We start from the raw sequence: 27,386 nt of genomic DNA, 5'->3' as shown, positions 1-27,386 counted from the left end.
CATGTCTGTTGGATGCATGAAACGGCTTGGTAACATGGCAAGCGGTGTTGAATTCAACATGACGGATGGAATACAGTGTGTACCATGTATACAAGAAGCATTTCAACATTTTAAGAGCTTTGCCGAGAATCAGACGGGTGAGAAAATTTAGCGTCTCAGATCCCACAATGGGAAGGAATATATGAATCGTGAAATGAAGCAATTCCTTTGTCGGTCCGATATTCATCACGAGACATCCGCTCCATACACTCCGGAGCATAATGGATTAGCGAAACGTATGAATAGGACAATTGTAGAAAAGGCGAGGAGTATGCTGTGTGATGCCAATCTGCCGAAGCGTTTTTGGGCTGAAGCAGTTGCGACGGCATCGTATGTGATCAACCGATCGTCAACTATCGGCCTGCAAATGACACCCGAAGAAGCCTTTACTGGAAAAAGACCGAATTTGGCGCATCTTCGTTTATTTGGAGCAAAGGTGATGTGTCATATTCCGAAAGAGAAGAGACAGAAATGGGATGCCAAATCCGAGTATGGCATTTTCATGGGATACAGCAGCAGTTCCAAGGCGTATCGAGTTTACAACTCGAAGACGAAGAAAATCATCGTCAGTCGGGATGTCATATTCCTGGACGAGTGTGCAACGAATTAAGCTCCTGAGGTGGGAGAATCATCGTCTGGAGTAGATATTGGAGAATTGTATGTACAGCCTGTCATACAGCATCAAGAAGAAGAACGTTTGGAGAAAATTGAAGATCGAAATGATATTGACGACGATGACGGCGATTCAGAGTACGATGATGCCAATGGCGATGAAGCAGCAGCTATTCAACATCATCAACCGATCGAGCAGCTTGCCGCGCTCCCTCCACAATGAGAGGACCCACATAAGTTGGAAAGGCGCAGTGAGAGGGAGCGCATTACCCCAGGCAAGTCCCGGGATTTCGTAATGAATTGCAGTGCCGCGGTTAAAAGTTCTTCACAGTTTTCAGATGCGATGCGAGATTTTGGTGAATCCTGTACCGTAGTTCCAGTGATTGCTGATGAACCTAGTACGTATCGAGAAGCTGTTTTCAGTGAAGATAGTAACCGTTGGAAAGATGCTATGAAATCCGAATTTGATGCCTTGCAAGAAAATCGAACATGGGACCTGACGAGTCTGCCTGCTGGTCGTAAAGCCTTACGATCGAAGTGGGTATATACGGTGAAAACCAATGCAGATGGCTCGGTGGAGAGATTCAAAGCCAGATTAGTTATAAAGGGCTTCTCTCAAGTCAAAGGTGTCGATTACAACGAGACATATGCACCTGTTGTTCGATTGGCTACCGTGCGATATATAATGTCCTTGGCTGTCAAAATGGGCCTGAAGATACTGCAGATGGACGCAGTGACAGCGTTCCTCCAAGGAGATCTGGAGGAAGAGGAAATATACATGGAACAGCCAGAAGGGCTCGTGAGTAAAGAAGCACCACACAAGGTCTGTAACCTGAACAAAGCGCTATATGGACTAAAGCAAGCTAATAGAGTATGGAACTTGAAGCTAGATGCTGAGCTGAAACGCATTGGGTTGAAGCAGTTCATTTACGATACTTGCGTGTACTATAAGATTAATGATAGAAGCGTTCTTATAGTAGCAGTTTACGTAGATGATTTGATGATCTTCTCGAACAATGATAGCTGGGAGGAGAATTTAAAGAAACAGCTGACGAAGCGTTTTAAAATGAAGGACTTGGGTCTCGCTTACAAAGTTCTTAGAATACGTGTGACCAGAGCGGATGGCGTAGTAATGTTGGACCAAGAACAGTACATAAATGCACTTTTGAATTGTTATGGTGTAGCAGATTGCAACACTGTGCGTACGCCAGCGGATCCAGGACAGAAACTGTCCAAGCAGATGAGTCCACAGACAGAAGAAGAGCGCAAGCAGATGGAAAATGTACCATACCGGGAACTAATAGGTGGCTTGCAGTACTTGGCCCAAGGAACTAGACCAGATATAAGTTTTGCTGTAAATGCTGTGAGTCACTACTGCAATGATCCTGGAAAAGCCCACTGGATTGCAGCGAAACGAATTCTTCGTTATTTAAAAGGGACGAAAACCATAAAGCTTATGTACAACAGTACAAGCGATGGAAATTTCGAAGGTTTTTGTGATGCAGATTGGGGCAATGACACAGATAACCGTCATTCTATCACTGGTTATGTGATGAAGCAGTCTGGAGGTCCAGTTGCCTGGAATTGCCGTAAACAATCAACAGTAGCACTTTCAACGACGGAAGCCGAATACATGGCAGTTTCAGCAGTTACTCAGGAACCCCCTGTGCAAAGCGACGGAAGAAATCATGCCCTTTCGCGCATTTTCTCAGGCCTTCTTTTTCCCTCCTACGGCAAATTTGTCGAGCAGCGTTTCGAGCTACCCGTCCCTGACTCTGCCTCATACCCCTCGCCTGAGGGGGCTGTCGAAGGTTTAGTTGTGTTGGTGCGTCAGACGGCCAATCGCTGTCAGCCGTCGTCCGTGCTTTTTCGCTCCATAGTGCTATCTCTTTCTCGCGTGTGGTCAATGCTGATGAGCTGCTGTGGCGCTTAAAAAAACCGTTAACAAACATTGCGGCGATGAAGTTGCATTTTCTCAAATCAAACCAAAAAAGCGCAATGAGTTCAAACGCTGCAATGTAAAAATGACTACGGAATTGCTAGCTCACGCTGGAGGGTTCGCTGTGCAACGCACAGAACCTTTATTCGCATTATCACGTTCAGCCCGGCGCTTGTTTTCCTCAACATACCGTTCCGCCGGCATCTAGAACGCAAGCTGATCGTGCAACCGGCATACTGGAAAGTCTGTGTTGTCTTCCGGAATGTTATGATTCATTGGTCAAAGAAAGGAAGGTGTTCATGACAGTGGCGGATTAGGGGAATCGGGGGAAAGATGAGATGAGGCTCCTGTACATGGTAACTGATGACCGGGAGGAGGGGGTACTGGCACACAGCTGTTGGGAGATTGAACAGCATACTTAAATTGACGGCGGGCGCGGGCTTCGACCATGGGACCCCTACGCTCATCGGTCACAGGCCCTACAATTATTTCCGGCATGAGGGGGGAGGGGGGGGGGCAAATGACTCTCCAGCCACCTGGCCACAACGTCCATTTTTCCGGGGTCCTTGTCACTAATACTCTGTCCACTTGTACGGTGTTGACGGTGTTTTTTATTGTGAAAGTGCATCCTTCCCCCCGCATGCAGCGTCTTGTAATTGGTGGGTGTTTGCATTTATTTATTGTGTGTGACCTTGACGATGCGGGAGAAGCTGGTTCATTTTGGGATTTAAAGTATTATCGGTGTATGGATGTTTTATTTTATTTCGTGCCGCTGCTGATGAGGCCATTTAATGCCCGTGCCAATCGAGGGTGAAGAAGCCAATTTCAAACAAGCGTACGAGAACGTCTAACACTAATCTAGTATTTTTTTATTTGAACATGTTTGATGCTTCAACGACCTTCTAAGCATCATGTAGCACGATGTATAGTGGCAATAAAATATTTTTAATGTGCCAAAATCTGTCTCGAGTTTTCGGGTCGCGACACACACACAACGCGGGGAAAGTGACCGTCCACTCTATCATGCCGCGATCCCCCTCCCCTCCCGGTGCTTTGCATGAGGATGCGCTACAAGATAAGCCAGCAATTCTTCCGATAAGGTAGCGGAAATCGATCGTGCGTGTACGCGCGTTCGGGGGAGCGTTCTCGCGTACGCGCGTGCATGCGTGCGTGCGCGTGTGTGTGTGTGCGTGCGGGAACCCCAAAACTGTTCAAACTTCTGATTCTGATGCGTGCATTGTCACCGGTTGCGTCTACACACTCCATGCATTCTCAGAAAACGCACTGTACGCTGCCCGATTACCGCTACGATCGAAGCAAACGTGCGTGTGATATGTAGCACATTTCTTTCCAATTCAGCTAGCGGCCGCAGTGGAAACAACATTTTGAATTGAGTCCATATAAAAGAGAATTCTGGATTTGTTTATTACGGTGCGCGTATGGTGCTGCACCTGTCCGTCCAGAATCTGGTGGCTTGTTGGCTTAGAGTCGGTATCATGACGCCGATTGACCGGCATTGCCTTGGAATGGGTTCGGATCGGTAGGTTCATGTCCTTTGTTCAAGTGCATTCCGTGCATTTGTCGCGCCACAGCGGTAGACCCGGCAGCACCAAAGTCAAAACAAAAACCTTCTCCGAGTGTGGACTGCTATGCTAAGTTCTTCTTCTTATTATTATTATAATTATTATTATTATTGGCGTAATGGCCTACGTGATCATGCCGGCCTTTTCAGGACTTGAATACCGCGTAGCCTGATAGTCACCCCTTGCTACGGCGGACGGTTCATACGCGGTTAGAACCCACGACGGGCATGCAGATGTGAGGAATGACGGCGGTGCCGCGGGACCGCTCCTATCCAGCGGGTAACTTGCATAATGCCACACTGTCTCCTGCTCGATGCATACGCTGCATGCAGGGGGAAGGATGCACTTTCACAATAAAAAAACACCGTCAACACCGTACAAGTGGACAGAGTATTAGTGACAAGGACCCCGGAAAAATGGTCGTTGTGGCCAAGTGGCTGGAGAGTCATTTGCCCCCCCCCCCTCCCCCCTCATGCCGGAAATAATTGTAGGGCCTGTGACCGATGAGCGTAGGGGTCCCATGGTCGAAGCCCGCGCCCGCCGTCAATTTAAGTATGCTGTTCAATCTCCCAACAGCTGTGTGCCAGTACCCCCTCCTCCCGGTCATCAGTTACCATGTACAGGAGCCTCATCTCATCTTTCCCCCGATTCCCCTAATCCGCCACTGTCATGAACACCTTCCTTTCTTTGACCAATGAATCATAACATTCCGGAAGACAACACAGACTTTCCAGTATGCCGGTTGCACGATCAGCTTGCGTTCTAGATGCCGGCGGAACGGTATGTTGAGGAAAACAAGCGCCGGGCTGAACGTGATAATGCGAATAAAGGTTCTGTGCGTTGCACAGCGAACCCTCCAGTGTGAGCTAGCAATTCCGTAGTCATTTTTACATTGCAGCGTTTGAACTCATTGCGCTTTTTTGGTTTGATTTGAGAAAATGCAACTTCATCGCCGCAATGTTTTTAACGGTTTTTTTAAGCGCCACAGCAGCTCATCAGCATGGACCACACGCGAGAAAGAGATAGCGCTATGGAGCGAAAAAGCACGGACGACGGCTGACAGCGATTGGCCGTCTGACGCACCAACACAACTAAACCTTCGACAGTCCCCTCAGGCGAGGGGTATGAGGCAGAGTCAGGGACGGGTAGCTCGAAACGCTGCTCGACAAATTTGCCGTAGGAGGGAAAAAGAAGGCCTGAGAAAATGCGCGAAAGGGCATGATTTCTTCCGTCGCTTTGCACAGGGGGTTTCTTTCAAAAGTCCTGGTCGTTCTTTTTGGTAAGAATCTCGTTCGTTCTTGCACTTTACCGAACTGTTCGAACGGTGCGATTCTCGTTCATTTTACACATGCCGAATATAATGGACTACCCCGTGGACAATTCGAGCAGTTTTTCTCCGGTTCCTCAACCCGCTCTGCCACACTTCACCCATGTATCTTGAATTGCTTGCAAGATTTCATATTGCCATCTCTGTTTAGCACACGGATGAGTTTTTCTGCTTGGGTACCAACAACGATTTTCAATCCATATCAAAAGGTATAAACACAGCTACCATGTATATACACAGTGGCTTACAAATGTATGCATGTATTGGTTGACATTGCAAGTGCGTCGGCAAAGGATAAACAAGTGTAAAGGAGCCGGTGTTTGAAAAACAAAGCAGTAGTGTATTAATCTATATTTTGTGCAGTTTTAGATCCAGATTATTGACGAGAGAACCATCAGCAATGGCTTCAAGATCATCCCAATATCGGAAGCGTCGTCGCTTTATGGAAGAAGTGGAGAGAGAAATAAACAATGATATCAATAATATGGAGACTTCCTCACCTGTCATGGTTCCGGCATCGACGAGCAGGATGTTCAGTAAGTAACTAATATTGTGTTTTTTAGTGTACTATTTACATGGAAAACGGAAATTTGTCATAGTATATTGCTGATTGGTAATCAGCAGCTACGTTGATTCATATTCCGATCACAATTTTTGGTTCTGCACCGCCATCGTTTTTGCATCGGTTCTGCACCGCCACCCACAATAGCATCATGACGTTTTTTATGTTTAACCTTACTTAGGAAATCACGTCGTCGTTTTCTGGTTGGCAGTGGAATCCAAAAAATAAGTTTTTTTTTGCTTTTTAAATTGTTTTTGGTAAAAACAGACAGGCACTTGAATTAGCTAAATATCCATCGCGACATGATGATGTTTTGTTCTTTAACGATACATTAGCAGGACTTTCTTCCTTGCAGCAAAGCAACTTTCGAAGGCTACTTTGCTGTCTACTTTAAACTAGACCGCTGCGGGTACCTCGGCAGCGCTGAAACCAACATCCGTGGCCAAAGCAGCTTGTTTCTCATCGTTTATTGGCGATTCCGTATCATCTCCCTGAACCCTGCCTGTTGCTGCTGAAGCGCGCCGTGACCAGCCGCAATCTGCAGTGACGCTGGTGGGGTTGGAGGAAGTCTGGCTCGAAGCTTCTCTCGACAACGCATCGTTGCCTCTCGTTGGTTAGCGTTGCGTGGCTCGTTGCGGACGCGCCGAACAGTTTCAGGTTGTGTCTCTTCGTATTACTCAATGATTTGCGACGCCAGGGCAACTCGTTCATTGTATCATGCTCCCTGTAGTTGAACCGTGATTCGCCTAGAAGCTTCGTAGATATGGCTCCAGTTCTCGACCTCGCGACAGGTGAGGTTGGAGGGTGTCCGTCGAATCGAACCTGATGAACCATGGCCGATAAGCTTCTGGATTTTGCAGCAAAGCGCGGGCACTCCAACAACACGTGTTCCTCGTCCTCCGAAATGCCGATGATCCACTGTCCTGACCTGTTTAAGCCTGTGCCTGGGCCATATGGAAGGTCGTGTCTCTGTGTTAATGCGTTAATCGCTGACGGAAGGTGCTAATTTAATTGCATTGTTAACTTACTATTTGTGCCATAAATATGTGTTTAATTGAACTAATGCTTTGTTTTTCTCTTTTGTTTCTTTACAGACGAATTGCATAGTACTGATAGCAACTTAGGTGGGAATGTAGAGTGTAGCTTTAGCTTGGATGAAGATACTATCAATACTCACAATGACAGCACTGCAACTGTTGACGAAAATAATTTGGATGATATAGAAGATGAACAGGAAGATTGTACTGAAGATTTGTATGACGCTTATAACTATTTGAATGATTTTCAAAGTTTGAAAGAAGCTTTAAGATATTTGGCAATAATGGGTCATCTTTCTCGCAACTTTCTCAACTTGCTTCTAGCAATTTTGAGAAAATTTGGTCATCCTGAACTTCCTAAAGATGGTCGTACTTTACTTAAAATTCCTAAAGTTAGCCAAGAGATTCAGCATATAGCAGGTGGACAAATGTGGTATTCAGGGATAGAAGTTGGCCTTCGAAATTATTTTAGGAATCATGTACCAGAGAAAAATAAGTTTTCGCTACATATTTTTATTGATGGGCTTCCTCTCTTCAAAAGTAGTGCTACACAATTTTGGCCAATTCTTTTTAAAGTAAAAGAAATTCCCGATTGCCCGGTAATGATCGCAGGTGTATTTTGTGGTCAGAAAAAACCGACCGACTTAGAGCCTTATTTGCGACAGCTCGTAGATGAATTAAACAATTTGCAAGTAATAGGCATGCTGTTTGGAGAGAAAGTTTGAAAAAATTTTTGCCAAGGCTTTTGTCACCGATACCCCTGCGCGGGCCTTTATAAAATCGGTAATGTACTTTCCGGCAAAACATGGATGCACGAAGTGTACTCTCGTTGGAGAGTTTGTAAAACCGGAGCGCAAAGTAATATTTTGTTCACCACAACCTGCTCCACCACGCACAGATGAAAGTTTTAGACAAAGACACGATATAGAGCATCATAAAGAAATTCGATCTCCTTTAGAAGAGATTGATGGATTAGATATGATCAGAAGTTTTCCCACATCTGACCGACTTCATCTTATCGATATTGGCAACACTCGTAAATTTTTGTACGGCCTTTTTCATCATAAATTTCTAAGTTTTGTAATATGGTCTAGTGAGCACAAGAAAAATGCCTCTCACTTTTTGATGAAAACGAAACTGCCTTCTGAAATACATCGACCATTTCGATCTCTTGACACTCTTCAGTATTGGAAAGCAACTGAATTTAGGTCATTCCTACACTATATTAGCCCTGTCATATATAAAGATTTTATGCACCGTGAGGGCTTTAACCATTATTTGCTCTACTTTTGTGGCATAACTATTTTCTCATCGTCAGTATATAAACATTTAAACCCGCTTGCAAAAAGAATGCTTCAACAATTTGTAGTTGATTTCCCACTGTACTATGGTCGCACCCATATGAGCAGTAATGTACACAATCTTCTCCACGTATTTGATGACGTTGAAGAACTTGGTCCATTGGACGATTGGTCTTCCTACGATTATGAAAACTTTTTACAGTTTATTAAACGAGATGTTAAGACAGGTTCAAAATGTGTGGAACAAGTAGCGGGCAGATGCAAGTTATATGCCTCAATTAATGTGCATCATGGTCCCAAAGAAAAGAAATATCCCTGTTTGACTATAGATGGCTGTGGAGTGCATGTTACTGAAAGCTTTGTTTTAAAACCAAAATTTCGGGATCAATGGTTTTTAACAAAATCAAATGGTATAGTGAAGTTTTTGAGAGCAGAAATCTCTCCGCAGAATTCCTTGGTTATCGTTGGAATCAAGTATGATGATAAAGAAAAATATTTTACGGCTACATTTAAAGATAATGTATCTTTTGTAGAGATACAGTCTAGTGAACTGAACATTTATAAACTAAATTCATATTCACCATCTACTATGGTGACACTTGACCTTAAGTCTATTAAATGTAAGTTAGTTGCCGTTAATTTACCCCCTCGTCCTCTTGTGTACTTTGATGTTGATGAATTTCAAGATTCTATGCCTCCATCTGTATTATTTTTTCCATTATTACACACTTTTCTTCCAAACTAACCATATTTTTTATTTTAAAATCATACTTGTGACATGTTTTGTCTTAGTGTAAATTACAATGTTTTTGGTTTTTTCAAAGGTTTAGGGTAAGGGTTTATTTCAAAACTTGTGGTGGAGGGTATATCATAGTATATATAATATATCATATAATGTATTATGTAGAGGGTTTAGGTTGACGATGTATTACATAACATTTTCAAAGAGGGTATATCATAATAAAAGTATAAAATAGTTTTGATCAGATAGATCAGCACGAATTGTCGCTAGTACATGCATTTAATAATAATTGTAAAAATTAGTGACAAAACCAAGGGATTCATTACATGTTTGTTGATACTTTTTTATAAAAACACAATTATTTTTGGTAATTTGGACTTATTACTACATTTTAATGACAATGCCAATCTTTAAAACAAATTATCCAATCAACCTGTGATCCATAAGTAGTGTAAGATCCACGACAGTTATAACTAAAATATTAGAATAGTTGATTGATCGTATGGTATCTTTTGATCATTCCGTACAAACACTAATCTCCAACATCTATTTTTTTATAATACTACTCAACGTGTTTCGCATCCCATACGAGGATACATCGAGGAAAAGCTATCCCCTTACGTGACAACTGCGCTTACTATGGCATTTCTTCCAGTCTCAACAGTTCCGCTTTTTTTCAGATAAAAAGTAAGTTCACATTTATTGTTTCATTTCTACATTTTATATCAATTACTATATATTCAGTAATAATGCAATCTTATCACTTTTTTACAGCTCTTTGGAACATTGCTCATAGCAAGGATTTATTTCGTAATTTTGTATAATGCATTTACACAACTGTAATAAGTGAGTATTATTTCATTTGAATTCTTGTTTGATATTCTAATTCTAATTAAATAGTTCATCTAGATTATAATAGAGCTCCCACTAATTTTAAGAACTATAATCTATTTATCTTCTACTATTTACACACTACTTGATCTCGGCTTATGGCAACTAGACTTATTTATGTATTTGTTTCGTTTTAAATTATCACTATGATTTAATTTCAGCTGCATCCAATCTTTTAATATCTTATCCGAGCAATTTCCTCCTAATTCTTGTATAACTAGTACTATATTTTTATATTTACACAAAGGTATTTTATCTCCTACTTTTGCTCTTCCTGTCCACGAACATTGCAGTAAAATATTAGGCCCTAGGATCAAATGTAGAGCGTCACAAGCACGTTGTTTAAAATCGCCCTCTGCAATATTTTGTTTCACCCATTGCACAAATTCATCATGGTACTCTTTTTTTTTCAGCTTCTCCTCCAGGGCATTCATCTCTTCAATGGATTCTACTGTGCAAAAGGTTGGCGAAGGGGTATTATCCGTGAGGCTTAAGCAGGTGTTTTGATTCACCAACAGTTGTTGCATCATCCCGGTCAGAACATCGAGCTTGTTATTCATTACATCGTTCTGGACCTTTAGCTGAGCTACCATTCGGCGTAAAATCATACATTCTTTTGCCAAATCAGTTGGTGCTGGCACGTTGTTGTTTTTGTCCTCCATCTAAAAAAGTTCATCTTATAGAGTTTCATAGAGTATTTAAACGTATCCTATGAGTATTGTTTTACCTTGTGTATGCAAATCTATATCGACCAGCTAAGCTTTTTTGTCAAACAATGAGGAGCTCTACACGAAGTGAATCTAGTGAACATTACAATCTCTTAAATTCTTTGAATTCAAACGTGACATTTCATTTGGCGCCGAAAGAAAATTGATATCACAACTACATACATAAATACCCTCGTACCTCACCAATACATATAAATCAAGGTCGGCGCGCGTACACTCACACACTCGCAAAAGCCTTTTCTCTTATCCCCTAATTTTACCCTCAGTCCGAACAAAAACGTCCTCAATTTTTCATATCCCAAGGTTGGGTGACACAAAATTAGGGAGTTGTATGCAATTTCGAGCACTTGTTTGTCGAGTGGGTACTTGATCCACTCGGTGGAATGTTTCAAATGGTTAGGGGATGTATGCAACGTTGTTATGGAGGTTTGCAAGCATATACAAGGTGTATTTATTTAACAGGTGAATCATTAGCACGTTTGCCAGGCACCATCATTGAGTATTTTTATGTCAAATCGCATACAATTTTCTACACCTCCCTTCAGCCCTTCCCGATTTGAATACCGGAGACCCTAGTATTGTTATGTCAAGTCGTGAAATGTCAATTTGCTCTGAAGCACTTCACCTCTCAATATCCATACACCTTGAGCATATAGGGGAATATGTCAAACGCTTAGGAGAAGTGTGCAAAACAGTTATGGAGTTTTGCATCCAGCTATGGAGCGCTCCGATGTAGCGTTGTAGAAATTAATCCTAGAATTTTTTAAAAAGCTCCGCGAGATGATTTAAATGTTTGGGGTGATTAAACACATGTTTTTGGTATTGTCAAGCAACATGATAATTTATTTTTAAATTGAATATGCTATTTAAACAATATTCTTTGTAAAAATCTCTACTCTACTATTTTTTCTTTGCGGCCAAATTTTTCCTCATATTTAAACACGCATATTCAAGTAATGTTCCTCATAGTCTTCCTACCTAGTAATCAAATTACCCCCATTTCTTTAATCACCCGCGTTAAATTTAGAACCAACTAAGAACCAGCCTGAAATTCCAGAAAATAGTAAATCCTATGTCAAACGATTTCTTTTAAAACTTTGACAATACTCTCAAGAATCATCATGTTTAAATACGTGTGAAAGTGTTGATGATGTGAAGAAATAGTAGAATAGGATGTTGAATCGGATAGGACGTAGTGAAAATTTAGTTCGAATAAATATTATTACGGATTAACCACTATTTCTTTCTGATGATCCTAAAACATGTGTTTAATCACCCCAAACATTTAAATCATCTCGCAGTGCTTTTTAAAAAAATCTAGGATTAATTTCTACAGCGCTACATCGGAGCGCTCCATAGCTGGATGCAAAACTCCATAACTGTTTTGCACACTTCTCCTAAGCGTTTGACATATTCCCCTATATGCTTGCAAACCTCCATAGCACCGTTGCATACATCCCCTAATCATTTGAAACATTCCACCGAGTGGATCAAGTAGTCCATTATATGATTCGAAACCCTGTATTGACGCGAGGTCTAACTGCGAATTGTACTGGTTTGGATGATAAACTTTAAGCTGAGTTACTCTACTCGAATATTCTACAAACAGTCTGATTTATAAGAAAGAAGTTGATATTACTTTTTCTAACAAATGGTAGATGTATATCTAGCTAACATGAAGTTGAAAAGGGATTTAGCTTATGTTAAGTTCTTGAAAAACAACCTATCTTATGATTGGGAGCAATACTTGCGGATAAGGAACAAATATATACAAGAAATCAATCGTACTCGCAAAGCATACACTTTCAGGAAATTATCTGCTTACAAAAACAATAGTAAAGAATTGTGGAGGTTTCTAAAAACATTTTTAAATAATAATACCGAGAACAGCGCCAAACATATTGTATGAAATGATACAATTTTTGGTAAATGAAAGGGTTATTGTGGAACAACTCAATTTATATTTCTTCAATAGTGTAGTAGATATTCACATGAGCATTCCACAGAAAAATAAACCTGTTGAACTAAGATCTCTAGAGTCAGTCACTCCACAATTTAGATTTCAACTAATCAATCATACCAAAATTATATCTGTTTGTTTGAAAATAAATAAATTGTCAGGTATCAATAACGTGAACTATCGATTTGTTCAAGACTGCTTTGATATTATAGCAGATGAGCTACTTGAAATTATCAATGAATCGTTAATATCTGGTCATTTACCAAAGTCATAAAGGGAATCGATTGTTATTCCACTTCCAAAGGTAACTGGAACAATAATATCAGAGGAGTTTCGTCCTATTAACTTGTCAAATGTTTTAGAAAATATTCTCAAGATTATTATGAAAGAACAACTTGTGGCACACTTGACCAGAAACCACTTACTGATACCGGAGCAGTCTGGGTATATACAGTCTGTTCCCGAGTTACGCGGTTTCTGCGTTCCCGACGAATCCGCGTAACTCGAATATCCGCGTAAGTCGAATTTCACGTTTTTGACCAAAATACTATTTATCACTCGCAGTTTTTTTTATTTAACTTAGCACTTTTATACACTTTATAATTTATTTCATATGATTTGTGCAGAAAATTCTAATATTTCTGGCTTTTAAGCGATTTCAATTTGTTAGTAAAAATGCAATTTATACCGAACTTGAAGCAAATTGTACTGATTTGACATTTAATCTGTCAAATTCAGAAAACCGCGTATCTCCGAATCCGCGTAAGTCGAGAACCGTGTAACTCGGGAACAGACTGTAGATGGACATTCTTGTAAGACTACACTGAACTTTGTGTTGGCTAAGTGGAAAGAGTTCATGGATCAAAAACAAGTGACGCTAGCTGTGTTTTTGGATCTCAAGCGGGCTTTTGAAACGATTCCTAGTAGCCTATTGTTGAGCTCATTAAAAAACTTTGGTATTGCGGACACTGAACTCAAATGGCTCACTAATTTTTTACAAGAGAGAAATCCGAGGACAATGTTTGGGGGAAGTCTATCTAATTCCATTACAAACTAGGTGTCGCGCACACGAAAGTGTCTTTCGGAGCAGCAGCTTAAGACAGGCACAGTACACGCCGACTTAAGCACAATAATAAACGCACCAACTGGCTTTGACAAATAAAGGCTTCATTAATTTATTCAATTGAATTTATTCTCTAAAATTGCTGACCGTCGTCGATCAGCATATTCTTCTTAGTCTATTCTTCTTAGCCTATTTTTCCATTTAATCGTTAAAACAGCGCGCATCGCAGGCGCGTTGCATAACGCAGCTAGTCAGCATTAATTGACCAAGCAACGCTTTGTTTTTAAGCCTAAATTGTCGTCAGCGACATCCCTCCCCCCGTAATTCCTCGTAGAGGAGTTACAATTCTAGGTTTGAAGTGGGTAGCCTGCATGGCGGAGGACCAATATTTTGTTTTAGATATTTCTTTTATTTCTATATGGACTGCTCTTGTGATTAAACACGTAAATATAACACCCCACCTTTTTTCTGACCGTCTGCCTATCGTAACGAATAGGGGGCCGAAGTAATCTACTCCACAATGCGTAAATGGTTTTTTAAACACTGCTGTTCTACATGTTGGCAGTGGTGCCATTATTGGTGCGATTGGTTTAGCTCGTGCGTTTTTGCAGTATTGACATTTGTTTATTACGTGCTTAAGACTTTGTCTTTGACTTTGAAGGTTTGTAATGTGATGCCCTTTTGGTAGGACAATAGGGCTACGTGCGTTAAATTGAAGAAATTTAACGTGATCAAGTCTTCCTCTAGAAAGCATGATCCCATCTTGGTCCAACATAGGGCACAGGCACCTAACTTTACTGCTGCCATCAATCGGGTTCTTCAATGAGAGTTGTACCATCTTCGTTTGAAAGCTTTCCCATTGAGCCTTTTTTATTAAGTGGTGCTCAGCTAGGTCAAGGGTAGCTTTATCGATTGCTGTCAAAAATGACAGGGATTTAGCCTTACTTTTTAACCAATCCAAGTACTTTAGTGCGTACGCTACCGATCGTTTTAGACGGTGCCAGTTGGAACACCATTCGACGGAAATGGCGTCATAATCTATTCTTTCCACTGTTCTCGAAGTGTTTACCCTTTTCCGGTCTTCAAATGTGTCCGGAATGTTTGGTGTTAGTGTTTTTATTTCTACATTTTTGAGAAAGTCAGGACCATTTAACCATATTGACTTTTTTTTACAAGTTTTTGTAGCTTCGTCAGCAGGGTTTTCTGCAGAAGCTACCCAGTTCCACTGCTTCGGAGAGTTCAACTCCAAAATTTCTCCGATTCTCAGGGATACGAACTGATTATATGCTCGAGGCTCTGAGTTAAGCCAAGCTAGAACTGTTTTTGAATCGGTCCAAAAGAATTCCGTTTGCACCTTTAACCGCAATTCCCTCTAGATTGCTTCGTTTGGGCGAGTGCCTAGCACTGCCCCTTGCAATTCAAGCCTAGGGATCGACAGTGGTTTGGTAGGAGCGACTCTTGATTTTGCGGCCACGATACTTATGTCACACTTTGACAGTTGTCCACATAGCGTGTCTACTGCTATCGCTCCGCATTTGTCCGCTATTTTATTGGTGTAATCTGGTTTTGCTCTAGTCAACACTAGTTTTGTTGTATCCTGGTTGTCGCAATAAACGGTCAAATCGAATTGTAATCCTGATGTCGACTCCGACACGTCGGCATGCGAATTCTCGCATGCGTTTCTCCCGCATACGTCTAGGAGAATGCGTTTCTCCCACGCACCAGCTCGACCAATCACGGGCCGACACGTTATCGTTCGGCACGTGGCAACGAGAGAATGCGCTATCCTGATTCCTGCGAGAAGCATCTATAAAGCGATCGATCAGCGGATCGATCGCTCTCTTATCATATAGATCTCAACGTGAACGGAGATCACCGCAAGTATACTTTAATTGCAAATAAAACGTGTTTATCTTTATCCGTGTGTAAGTGCTTCGTGTACGGGTTCTTTCGTCGAAAGAAATTACGGCTTCGTGCAAAAACATTTGGTGACCCCGACGTGATACAACGCGAGTGTAGTGCTTCGTGTAAAGTGTATAAAATATTACAAGTGCTTCAGCCATGACGACGCCGGGTGACAGCGAGCACAGCATCGAGGTAGCGCGCCAGCTAACTGCGCTGGAAGGTGCGGTTAAAGCGATACTCGATGAGGCTCGCGAAGGAAAGCTTTCCAAAACCATGGCTTCTATAAAGGCCGAAATATTAGAGTCGCTTGGAGCGACGGTAGAAACGCTCTCCTGCAGCTCGAGGGTCTCGCGGGACCGCATCCAAGACGGGTCCCCTTCACCGAGGCGTACGCGACGGCAAAGTGCGCCTTGGCCGAGCTGCACCCGGGGAACATAGTTAAGACGCCAGCACTCGACACGACGATGCTGCCGGCCGTTGCAAAAAAGAACCATCTCCCACGGCTAGATCTACCCAAATTTTCGGGATCGCCATCGGAGTGGCCCGCGTTCGCGGGGCGGTTCAACAAACGCGTGGCTGGATTGGAAGAAGATGCAGACCGCTACGCCTTCCTTATCCAATGCTTTGAACGGTGTGAAATAGCCCGTGACAGCTGCGAAGCATTTGAAAATGCTGGGATGACCTTCCAAGACGCGTGGAAACGTCTTGAGGAACGCTTCTACAAGAAGCGCGTGGCATTTCTCGGCCACTTTCAGCAGCTGTACGCGTTACCCAAATTGACAGCAGCGTCTTCAACGGCATTGATGCGGCTTATCGACGCCGTTGAAACATCGACATCGTCAGCGCGCCAGATTGCTGGCAAAATGGATCAAGCCGCGTCAGCAGTGGAAGACGGAATGATAGTGAGCTTCGTTTTGAGCAAGTTGGACGAGGAAACCGCTGCTCAGATCACTCGCCGCCTGGATTCTCAGCAGATCCCTACGTGGAAAGTACTCCGCAACGAGCTAGATCAGCTGGCCAACACCCTCTACTACGAACCAAAGGCCAAGCCAGAAAACATCTTCCGGACGGAACGTCCCGCTACGAACCACCCACCGGCGCGGACGGAGCGCGCGATGCTGTCCGCTACTGTGCTCGCAGAAGGCCGACATGCGAATATCGGAACAGTAGGCAATAGAAACCAATCATGGATGGCGGTGCGACGGTGTTATGCGTGCGATAAAACAGGGCACGGGTCCACGTTGTGTCCGGAACTGCGCGTGCGGTAGTTTTTGGAGCGTACCAATTACATAATGGCCTTAGGTAAGTGCATCAATTGCTTCTCCCGACAACATGCTGCAGCAAAATGCCCTTGCGAGAAACGATGCCAAGTATGCTCCAAGAAACACCATACGATGCTGCACGTCGAAAGCAATGGGAGTGAGAAGTAACTATCAGGTTATCATCGCACCCCATTCACCATACCCATTCGTTCCTGCTTCGTGCCGCTCCGTGATTGCACCTGCTCCAGTCCTCATCGTTCCTGAGCGGTGCTACGTTCCTGCTTCGTGTCGCTCCGTGATCGCACTGTGCCGTCCAGTGACTGCACCGTGCGACCTCGCACCTGCTCCGGTCCTCATCGTGCCTGAACGGTGCTATGTTCCTGCTTCGTGCCGCTCCGTGATTGCACCTGCTCCGGTCCTCATCGTGCCTGAACGGTGCTATGTTCCTGCTTCGTGCCGCTCCGTGATTGCACCCGCTCCAGTCCTCATCGTTCCTGAGCGGTGCTACGTTCCTGCTTCGTGTCGCTCCGTGATCGCACTGTGCCGTCTAGTGACTGCACCGTGCGACCTCGCACCTGCTCCGGTCCTCATCGTTCCTGAGCGGTGCTACGTTCCTGCTTCGTGTCGCTCCGTGATCGCACTGTGCCGTCCAGTGACTGCACCGTGCGACCTCGCACCTGCTCCGGTCCTCATCGTGCCTGAACGGTGCTATGTTCCTGCTTCGTGCCGCTCCGTGATTGCACCCGCTCCAGTCCTCATCGTTCCTGAGCGGTGCTACGTTCCTGCTTCGTATCGCTCCGTGATCGCACTGTGCCGTCCAGTGACTGCACCGTGCGACCTCGCACCTGCTCCGGTTCTCATCGTTCCTGAGCGGAGCTATGTTCCTGCTTCGTGCCGCTCCGTGATTGCACCTGCTCCAGTCCTCATCGTTCCTGAGCGGTGCTACGCTCCTGCTTCGTGTCGCTCCGTGATCGCACTGTGCCGTCCAGTGACTGCACCGTGTGACCTCGCACCTGCTCCGGTCCTCATCGTGCCTGAACGGTGCTATGTTCCTGCTTCGTGCCGCTCCATGATTGCACCTGCTCCAGTCCTCATCGTTCCTGAGCGGTGCTACGCTCCTGCTTCGTGTCGCTCCGTGATCACACTGTGCCGTCTAGTGACTGCACCGTGCGACCTCGCACCTGCTCCGGTCCTCATCGTTCCTGAGCGGTGCTACGTTCCTGCTTCGTGTCGCTCCGTGATCGCACTGTGCCGTCCAGTGACTGCACCGTGCGACCTCGCACCTGCTCCGGTCCTCATCGTTCCTGAGCGGTGCTACGCTCCTGCTTCGTGTCGCTCCGTGATCGCACTGTGCCGTCCAGTGACTGCACCGTGCGACCTCGCCCTGCTCCGGTCCTCATCGTTCCTGAGCGGTGCTACGTTCCTGCTTCGTGTCGCTCCGTGATCGCACTGTGCCGTCCAGTGACTGCACCGTGCGACCTCGCACCTGCTCCGGTCCTCATCGTGCCTGAACGGTGCTATGTTCCTGCTTCGTGCCGCTCCGTGATTGCACCTGCTCCAGTCCTCATCGTTCCTGAGCGGTGCTACGTTCCTGCTTCGTGTCGCTCCGTGATCGCACTGTGCCGTCCAGTGACTGCACCGTGCGACCTCGCACCTGCTCCGGTCCTCATCGTTCCTGAGCGGAGCTATGTTCCTGCTTCGTGCCGCTCCGTGATTGCACCTGCTCCAGTCCTCATCGTTCCTGAGCGGTGCTACGCTCCTGCTTCGTGTCGCTCCGTGATCGCACTGTGCCGTCCAGTGACTGCACCGTGTGACCTCGCACCTGCTCCGGTCCTCATCGTGCCTGAACGGTGCTATGTTCCTGCTTCGTGCCGCTCCGTGATTGCACCTGCTCCAGTCCTCATCGTTCCTGAGCGGTGCTACGCTCCTGCTTCGTGTCGCTCCGTGATCGCACTGTGCCGTCCAGTGACTGCACCGTGCGACCTCGCACCTGCTCCGGTCCTCATCGTTCCTGAGCGGTGCTACGTTCCTGCTTCACGTCGCTCCGTGATTGCACTGTGCCGTCCAGTGACTGCACCGTGTGACCTCGCACTTGCTCCGGTCCTCATCGTGCCTGAACGGTGCTATGTTCCTGCTTCGTGCCGCTCCGTGATTGCACCTGCTCCAGTCCTCATCGTTCCTGAGCGGTGCTACGTTCCTGCTTCGTGTCGCTCCGTGATCGCACTGTGCCGTCCAGTGACTGCACCGTGCGACCTCGCACCTGCTCCGGTCCTCATCGTTCCTGAGCGGTGCTACGTTCCTGCTTCGTGTCGCTCCGTGATCGCACTGTGGCATCCAGCGTGGTGGCCTCTCGTCTATCGTGCGTGCGCCCTCCCCACGGGGGGAGCTAACGCAACACAGTCAGGACACAAACACGACCACCTAATAGCGTGAAATATTTGGGAAGGAAGTCTTCTTCCCAAAGGGGGGAGGATGGTTGTCGCAATAAACGGTCAAATCGAATTGTAATCCTGATGTCGACTCCGACACGTCGGCATGCGAATTCTCGCATGCGTTTCTCCCGCATACGTCTAGGAGAATGCGTTTCTCCCACGCACCAGCTCGACCAATCACGGGCCGACACGTTATCGTTCGGCACGTGGCAACGAGAGAATGCGCTATCCTGATTCCTGCGAGAAGCATCTATAAAGCGATCGATCAGCGGATCGATCGCTCTCTTATCATATAGATCTCAACGTGAACGGAGATCACCGCAAGTATACTTTAATTGCAAATAAAACGTGTTTATCTTTATCCGTGTGTAAGTGCTTCGTGTACGGGTTCTTTCGTCGAAAGAAATTACGGCTTCGTGCAAAAACATATCCATTAGTGAAGTCTCGTGACCCTGCCATCGTGTTCCTGACGACATCCACCGTGTTCGCGATATATTTGGCTTCTATTTGTGGCTCCTCGACGTTCATCTACAGCGGCATCTAAAATGGAGGATGTGTGTTATGCATGTTCTGAAGCACTGGGCCCGGTTGAAGGGTCAATTACATGCCTATATTGTGAGGGTACATACCATCTGGCGTGCACCAAGGTTCCTATATCGGTCATCGACGAAGTGAAACGGATGGCTTCCCTGCACTGGAGTTGCATTGGGTGTACTAACGCCATCGGGAATCCGCGTAGCAAGGTGATCAAGGGCATGGGTATGCAGGTTGGGTTTCAGGCAGCCCTCACAGCTGCTGTTGATGCCATGAAGGCTAGCTTGGTCCCACCGGTAATACAGGAGATTCGGGATGGCTTTGCCGGAATCGCCACGGCCCATTCGGCATCCTTGCAACATAGCAATCAATTGCTCCCAGATGCACTACCAAACGGAAAAAGACGAAGATTATTTCGTGATGCAGTTGCATCCTCAGATGCCGTGTTTGTTGACAGTGGAGCAATCTCAAACGTCACAAATACCAACAACACTCACCGGATCGATCGTCCTTCACTACCACCAATAATAACAGGTACTAATACAACCTCCGCTTCAATACCAACTGTTTCACAGACACCAAGAACCGATTATTTGTGGCTGCATCTTTCAAGGTTGGCTGCGTCCGTCACCATAGAGCAAGTTGTCTCGTTGGTGTGTTTGCAGTTGGACACTGCAGACGTAATTGCTTTTAGTATGCTAAAAGCAGGAACGGTTCTTAGCCCATTGAGTGCTGTATCGTTCAAGGTCAGAATCCCTGCTGCCCTTCGTAGTAAGGCACTTAACGCAGCCTCCTGGCCGGTCGGGCTCGGTGTGCGTGAGTTCATCTCGCTCCCGCCGCGATCTCTACATTCACGCACACAACACACGAACACTTACACACCGGTACCGCAACAACCCCGTACTCAGCAGACACCGGGACCACTACAACCTCGCACTCAACACTCACCGGCACCACAGCAGCCTTGTACCCAACACAAAAATCCCCACAATAATCCATACTCACCTGTACATATCCATGAACCCGCACCAACACAAACCGAACAATCACCAACCGATATGAACTGCACTCTCCCTTCACCCACTCTTCCGTCCACGTCACGTTCAAAAACACTTCAAACTACACTGGTTCAGTTTTTTCCGAAGTAACCGCACTAACACAATACACTTCGACAACAAACACAATACACTCACCTTCTACGATAAGCTCGCTAAAATGCACCCCAGCGCCTACTAACACTATGCAACAAGCACCCACTGATCGAGCGGCTTGTATCACTGTGTACTATCAGAATGTGCGTGGCCTGCGTTCTAAAGCCGATGAGTTCCGTTTGTCGGTTCTTGAGACGGAATACGATGTATTGGTACTCACTGAAACTTGGCTCGATCCCTGTATTCCCACCGCTCTCCTGCTAGGAGATGAGTATCGTGTTTACCGATGCGACCGGGATGCCACTAACAGCTCTCACTCTCGTGGGGGTGGTGTCTTAATTGCATGCATCGTTTCTCTTCTCTCTTTTGTGCTTCCTACGTGGCTGCAACTGCTAGAACTCACTTGCGTTTGTATTCAGTTATGCGACCACCGTTTGTTTATTGCCGCTGCCTACCTGCCTCCTAACCATAGCATGAATGAGGAGAAAATAAGTGTTCGACTCGATAAGTGATCGACTTCGTTGCTAATATCTTCACAACTCTTGGTGCGAGGGACAGATTCATGCTTATTGGTGATTTCAACCAGTCTACGCTATCCTGGAGGAAAATGGAGCTGCCTTTGATTTCTATGAGCCTCATGCACGCTCTGCGCGCCGTGTCCAGTTCGTTGATGGTTTGCATCGGAATGGACTATACCAGCTTAACTTCAATACTAACTCATCGGGGCGAATACTTGACCTAATTTACGCAAATTGGCCAGCTGCATCTACATGTTCTTCAATCTGTGAATATCCCCTTACTACTATCGACAAACACCACCCTCCGCTTGACTTTGATTTGGACAACGTAGCCCCAGTTACGATCGCTACAGCCATTGATGCTGGTAAAAGGCTGAATTATGCTCGTGTTGACCTTCCAAAATTGGAGCGATTGATTTTATCTTTTGACAATTCTTTTAACTGTTCGGACTATTCAACCATTGACGATGCCACAAAAGCTTTTTGTGAGTTCATGAGATCTGCTATATGTGAATGCACTCCTGTTAAAATTCCTCGTCGTGGGCCACCATGGGCTGATCGCACACTAAATGCATTAAAAAAAGAAAAAAGAAAAGCCTATTCTGATCAACGAGCAGAACGAAACAGCACGTCACGTCTTTACTACAACAGAGTTCATTCTCTCTATCGCCGATATAATAGATCCTGTCACCGAAGTTATTTGAAAAAAACTGCACGTTCCCTCTGCAAGTACCCTAGGCGCTTTTGGAGTTATATGGACAAAAAACGAAAATCTGCTGGGCTACCAAGTATTATACGTTATGACGGTGACAGTGCCTGTTCCCTGCCAGAAATGTGTAAATTGTTTGCCTTGCGCTTCAAGGACAACTTCGCTTCGCAAAGTATTGGTCCAGAAGATGTGACCGATGCTCTCTCTAACACACCTGTTGGTGCACTGCTCCCTATACTACCAGTCATCACTGTTGATACGATCACCTCTGCCATCAAACGTGTTAAATCCTCATATACCCCTGGCCCAGATGGTATACCGGCCGTTATCTTAAAGTGGTGTGCTTCTGCGCTTGCTCCCACGCTGATGAAGATTTTTAAGGAGTCCCTGAGATGTGGAACCTTTCCTGCCACTTGGAAATCTTCCTGGATGACACCCATCTACAAGAAGGGCTGTAAGAATGATGCTGTAAACTATCGTGGCATAACCTCACTCAGCGTGTGTGCAAAGGTGTTTGAAATGCTAATCTACGAGCCATTGTTGGCCTCGACCTGCAACTATATTAGTGTGAATCAACATGGTTTTGTACCCAAGCGATCTACAACGACTAACCTACTAGAATTTGTTAGCAAATGCCATAAATCTATCGATACCGGTTTACAACTAGATGCTATTTATACGGATATCAAGGCAGCATTCGACAGTGTATCGCACTCCATCTTGCTTACGAAACTCGACTTACTTGGTCTCCCAAACCCGATGATAATGTGGCTTGGATCGTACCTTACAGATCGTCAATATTCTGTGTAGTTAGGCCCGTACATGTCAAGTCCAGTGCATGCATCTTCTGGAGTCCCGCAGGGCAGCAACCTGGGTCCTTTGCTGTTCCTTCTTTTCATCAACGACGCGACGTTGATCCTTCCGGCTGATAATCACCTACTGTACGCAGATGACGCGAAAATTTTTCGTGTTATTCGTGAACCAGAAGACCACGCCCGACTGCAAACTTCCTTGCATGAGTTCCAGTGTTGGTGCAACCGTAATGCTTTATCCCTATGCACAGATAAATGTGAAGCCATCACTTTCAGTCGTTCTCGCTGCCCATCATTGTATGAATATGCGCTTGATGGACAGTCTTTGGCGCGAAAACAATGTGTTAAGGATCTAGGTGTTTTGCTCGATACAAAACTATCATTTAAGGATCAACTGGATCACGTAGTAGCCACCAGCAACAGAATGCTAGGTCTAGTTATCAATATGACTCGCGAGCTTAATGATACACCTTGCACCAAGGCGCTCTATTGCTCACTTATCCGGTCGTTGATGGAATATGCAAATATCGTTTGGTGGCCAACTGCAGCGCGTTCATTAGCTCGATTGGAATCAATCCAGCGCAAAATTTCACGATTTGCACTTCGCTCATGGAACCAAAGGCTCGATTACCGAACTAAGTGTTTACTACTCGGGCTACCCACCCTAAGTGAGCGAATACGAAAAGCCAGGTTGTCGTTCATCACGGGACTCCTCGACGGCCGTATTGACTCTCCGTCACTACTGGCTGCCATCAACTTGTACGTTCCGGCCAGGCCGCTCCGGACTCGGGCAATGTTGGCCCTCGACGACCGTAGAACGCAATTTGGCTCCTCTGACCCGTTCCTACTGATGTGCCGTGCTTTCAACGTAGTCAGCGACGCTTTTGAGCCAAGGATTTCGCCTACTGAGCTTAATGATCGTGTTTCTGTGTTAAATTTGGTTCCATAGTGCACACTTTTATGTTCTATGTTATTGTAATCCACTGTAAAGAACTAATTGTAAAACATTGCTAAAATGGTTCGAGAGGGCATTATTGTCCATCGATAGACAAATAAACATAAACATAAAAAATGTCGATGCCTAAGTCGTGGACTGTCCTAAGATACGTAACTGCGGCAAAGGCCTTTTCTGACGCGTCTACGAAAGTATGGAGCTCCCTGACCTTTACGTTGTTTCCAATTGAAAAACATCTAGGTATGGATATGTTGCTCGAGTTTTCGATACAGCTTATCCAGTTTTCCCATTTTTCCTTTATGGGCTGTGTGACTTCGTCATCCCAGTCAAGTTTAGTTTTCCAAAGATTTTGCATCAAAATCTTACCTTCAACAGTAATGTTGGCAAGATGACCTAGAGGATCGTAGATTTTCATTATATATGAGAACATCTGACGTTTCGTTAGTGCTTTAATATCTGCCTTTTTAAACTTGTAGGTGAAAACGTCAGACTCTTTGTCCCAAATCAATCCCAACACTTTGTCGAAGTTTTTATTTTTCTCCTCTATGCCAAGTATCCTTTTCTCGGATAGCCTGTTGGTTGGGATGCTTTTCTCCACTTCTTTTGAGTTGGAAAAAAAGTTTCTCATGAAGAATTTTGCATCATTATGTATCTTACACACCTCCGAGATAGTATTCACGGCTGTATCAATATCTGGATAACTATCTAGGTAGTCATCTACGTAGTGATTTTCAACAATAGCTGTTACTGCCTGGGGATGGATATTTTTGTAACGTAGTGCGTTCTCGTTCTTGACAAACTGAGCACAAGTTGGTGAGCAAGTTCCCCCAAACGTCATTACTTGCATAACGTAAACTTGAGGCACGTCAGAAGGCGACTCTCGAAATAGAAATCTTTGAGCGTCTTGATCTTCCCGTCTTACCTTTACTTGGTGATACATTTCCTTGATATCTCCTGAACAGCCTCTTTTGTGTTCCCTGAAGCAGACTAACACTCCGAACAGGGACACAGTAAGATCTGGGCCGGAAAGAAGCTGAGAGTTGAGGGATATATTTTGATTTTTTGCAGCCGCGTCGAATGCTAAACGTGGTTTGGGAATGGGTTTATTATGGTTTATCACGGAAAAGTGGAGAATACAGTTTATTTTCCCGTTCAATTGCAGCAGTTCCATCGGTGTCGCCTTACGCGCATATCCCTTTTCAACGTATGCGTTTATTTCTTTATGATACCATGATTTTAAGTTTGAATCCCTTTCTATTGCCTTTTCTTGACTATCTGGCAGTTTAGGATTGTCGGTTTTCCATACTAAACCAATTTCGTATCCGTCGCCAGTATTTTTAAGCGTGGCTTTCATAATCTTTAACGCTCTTTTGTCTTTTTCAGAGGTACGGGTTGGAATAGGTTTAACTCCAAATTCCTCTGTAGAAAAGAAACTATGCAAGATTTGCATCATGTTCTTGTTTTCTTCTTCGTACGTCTCTGTCATCACAAATGAGTTCTCTGTGACATTTGGTGTATTCGTTCTCCCAAAAATGACCCAACCAAGCCTCGTTTCATGGGTAATTGGTTCGTTTGGTCTACCTTCTCGATATTTTGCATCATGACAAAGATACGAATGTGGAAGGCCGTAGCACGGTAGGCCTCGCATCTGCATAGCTAAAGATACTAATGCCTTTCAAATGTTTAAAATTTCTTTGCAAACACGGAGCATCTATGGTTTGAACAGGAAGGTTAAGTTCCCCTACACTCCTGAGACCTTTAACTTGGAATTTTCTTTTGTTAGCTCCCTCTACTGTTATGGGAACTATCCTACTTTCTGTCTCTTTTTGAATGCTTCCGTCCGTCCAGGAGAGAGTTAGCGGTCTTTTCGGTCCGTGAACGTTTAGTTCTTTTCGGACACTTTCCAAAATGAGGCTAGTTGAAGAGCCAGGATCCATGAATGCATATGTTTCGAATTTTCTATCATTATGGTGCAGAGTGATGGGCACGATCTGATAGAACAGATTATTCTTTTCCTGATGAAAATTTATTTTGTTTGTAGGTTGCCCTTCTACCTGATTTCTTTTATGAAACATACTATGATGCCTTTTGCCGCAACCGTACACGCTACATTGTAGTAGTAGGCGACAGTTTTGGGCGTTATGGTTGCTGTACTTGCAGCAATTGGTGCCAATTCTATGCCGAATAAAAAGAGATAATTTTTCATCGGGTGTCTTACCGTTCAATTGTCTGCAACGCGTGGTTTCATAAGGAAATCCACAGATTAGACATATCGTTTCCTTTTCTGGCCCTTTATGACGATGCTGTATGTTTTGACGGTTCGACCTTTCTTGTTTGGCTACTCCTTCATTCGCGGCCAGTATAATGGCCAGTTCTTGAGAAGGTTTCAGCCATTCTGCTAGGTCTTGGAGCGTAAGATTTTTGTTATCTTGTTTCCTACATAGCGTGTGTTTCGGCCATTCGTTCTGAAGTTCAGTTGAAAACCTTGATGTCAAATCGTTTAGCAACCTCTGGTCATTTAACAATCCTTCTTGCTTCAACAACACCATGTTGTCAATGAGATTGCGTTGGAAAATTCTAAAAATGCTGAGGGATTATCTGTCGTTATGTGCTTTACTAGTAATTCTAACAGTAAAGAATTGTAAATGCTTTCAGGATTCGCAAACATTTTGTCGAGCCTGCTTAATACAAGCGGAACGTTTTCTGGGTTAAGCATTAACCCGCTAACCGCACGAAGTGCTTCGCCTTTCAGATGCTATTGCAGCCTATTCATGTTTTCTAAATTTGAAAACTTACAAGCTCGGGAAGTTTCTTCGTAGGCTTGTTTAAATTGAGGCCAGCATTTATAGCTTCCATCGAAATCTGAAAGCTTTGAAAGTGTTACTTTCGAGTCCTTAGAACACAACGATTAAACCATTTTGTCTAAACTCTGAGCTAACAGTTTTACGTCTGAACTTGTCATTGGTTTTTCATTGACATCTTCTGATTTTTTGTTTTGTATTTCTTCTTGTAGCCGTTTTAGCTCTGATTCTATTCGTACTTTTTTTTCTTTTTCTTTTTCATTTGTCATTTTTTCTTTCAGCAGTTTTTGCGATAGCATTAGTGCTGACCTATATTCCTGCCGTTCAACTTCCCTATCTTTACATTTTTTGCATAGGAAATCTTTAACAGGTGATTTTATATCTAAGCATGACAAGTGAATCCACCTGTCGCAATCAATACAAGTTATCAATTTCCCTATCTCATCTGGGTTCGTGCAGAATTTGCAGTGCCCATTCGGATTCTTTTTAAAATCATATTCCATCTTGAACTCACCGTGGTTCA

At 44.5% G+C, this 27,386-nt stretch overlaps 2 protein-coding genes across 7 annotated transcripts; both read left to right on the top strand.

The window, feature by feature from the left end:
- Nucleotides 1–5,543: 5,543 nt before the first annotated feature.
- On the top strand, nt 5,544–10,904 carry LOC121593828. Of its 6 annotated transcripts, none has more exons than XM_041916533.1 (7): nt 5,544–5,804; nt 5,864–6,036; nt 6,418–6,719; nt 6,793–7,061; nt 7,157–9,829; nt 9,917–9,988; nt 10,447–10,904. In XM_041916533.1, the coding sequence occupies exon 5, from the start codon at nt 7,886–7,888 to the stop codon at nt 9,143–9,145; it is 1,260 nt and encodes a 419-aa protein (XP_041772467.1). In that variant the 5' UTR covers nt 5,544–5,804; nt 5,864–6,036; nt 6,418–6,719; nt 6,793–7,061; nt 7,157–7,885; the 3' UTR covers nt 9,146–9,829; nt 9,917–9,988; nt 10,447–10,904. The 6 variants fall into 6 exon arrangements, with proteins under 6 accessions (XP_041772467.1, XP_041772465.1, XP_041772463.1 ...); XM_041916531.1 differs by having other exon boundaries at nt 6,418–6,853; nt 6,923–7,061; XM_041916529.1 differs by having other exon boundaries at nt 6,401–7,061.
- Nucleotides 10,905–16,153: 5,249 nt separating this feature from the next.
- LOC121594933 lies at nt 16,154–16,957 on the top strand. The gene has a single exon (XM_041918779.1). It carries the CDS (start codon nt 16,154–16,156, stop codon nt 16,955–16,957), a length of 804 nt encoding a protein of 267 aa, XP_041774713.1.
- Nucleotides 16,958–27,386: the final 10,429 nt, after the last annotated feature.

Source organism: Anopheles merus, chromosome 2L (assembly GCF_017562075.2).
Source record: "Anopheles merus strain MAF chromosome 2L, AmerM5.1, whole genome shotgun sequence".
In the NCBI taxonomy this organism is placed as follows: Eukaryota; Metazoa; Arthropoda; class Insecta; order Diptera; family Culicidae; genus Anopheles; species Anopheles merus.
The sequence above is the reverse complement of the archived record's forward strand: the minus strand, read 5'-3'. Positions and strand labels throughout refer to the sequence as shown.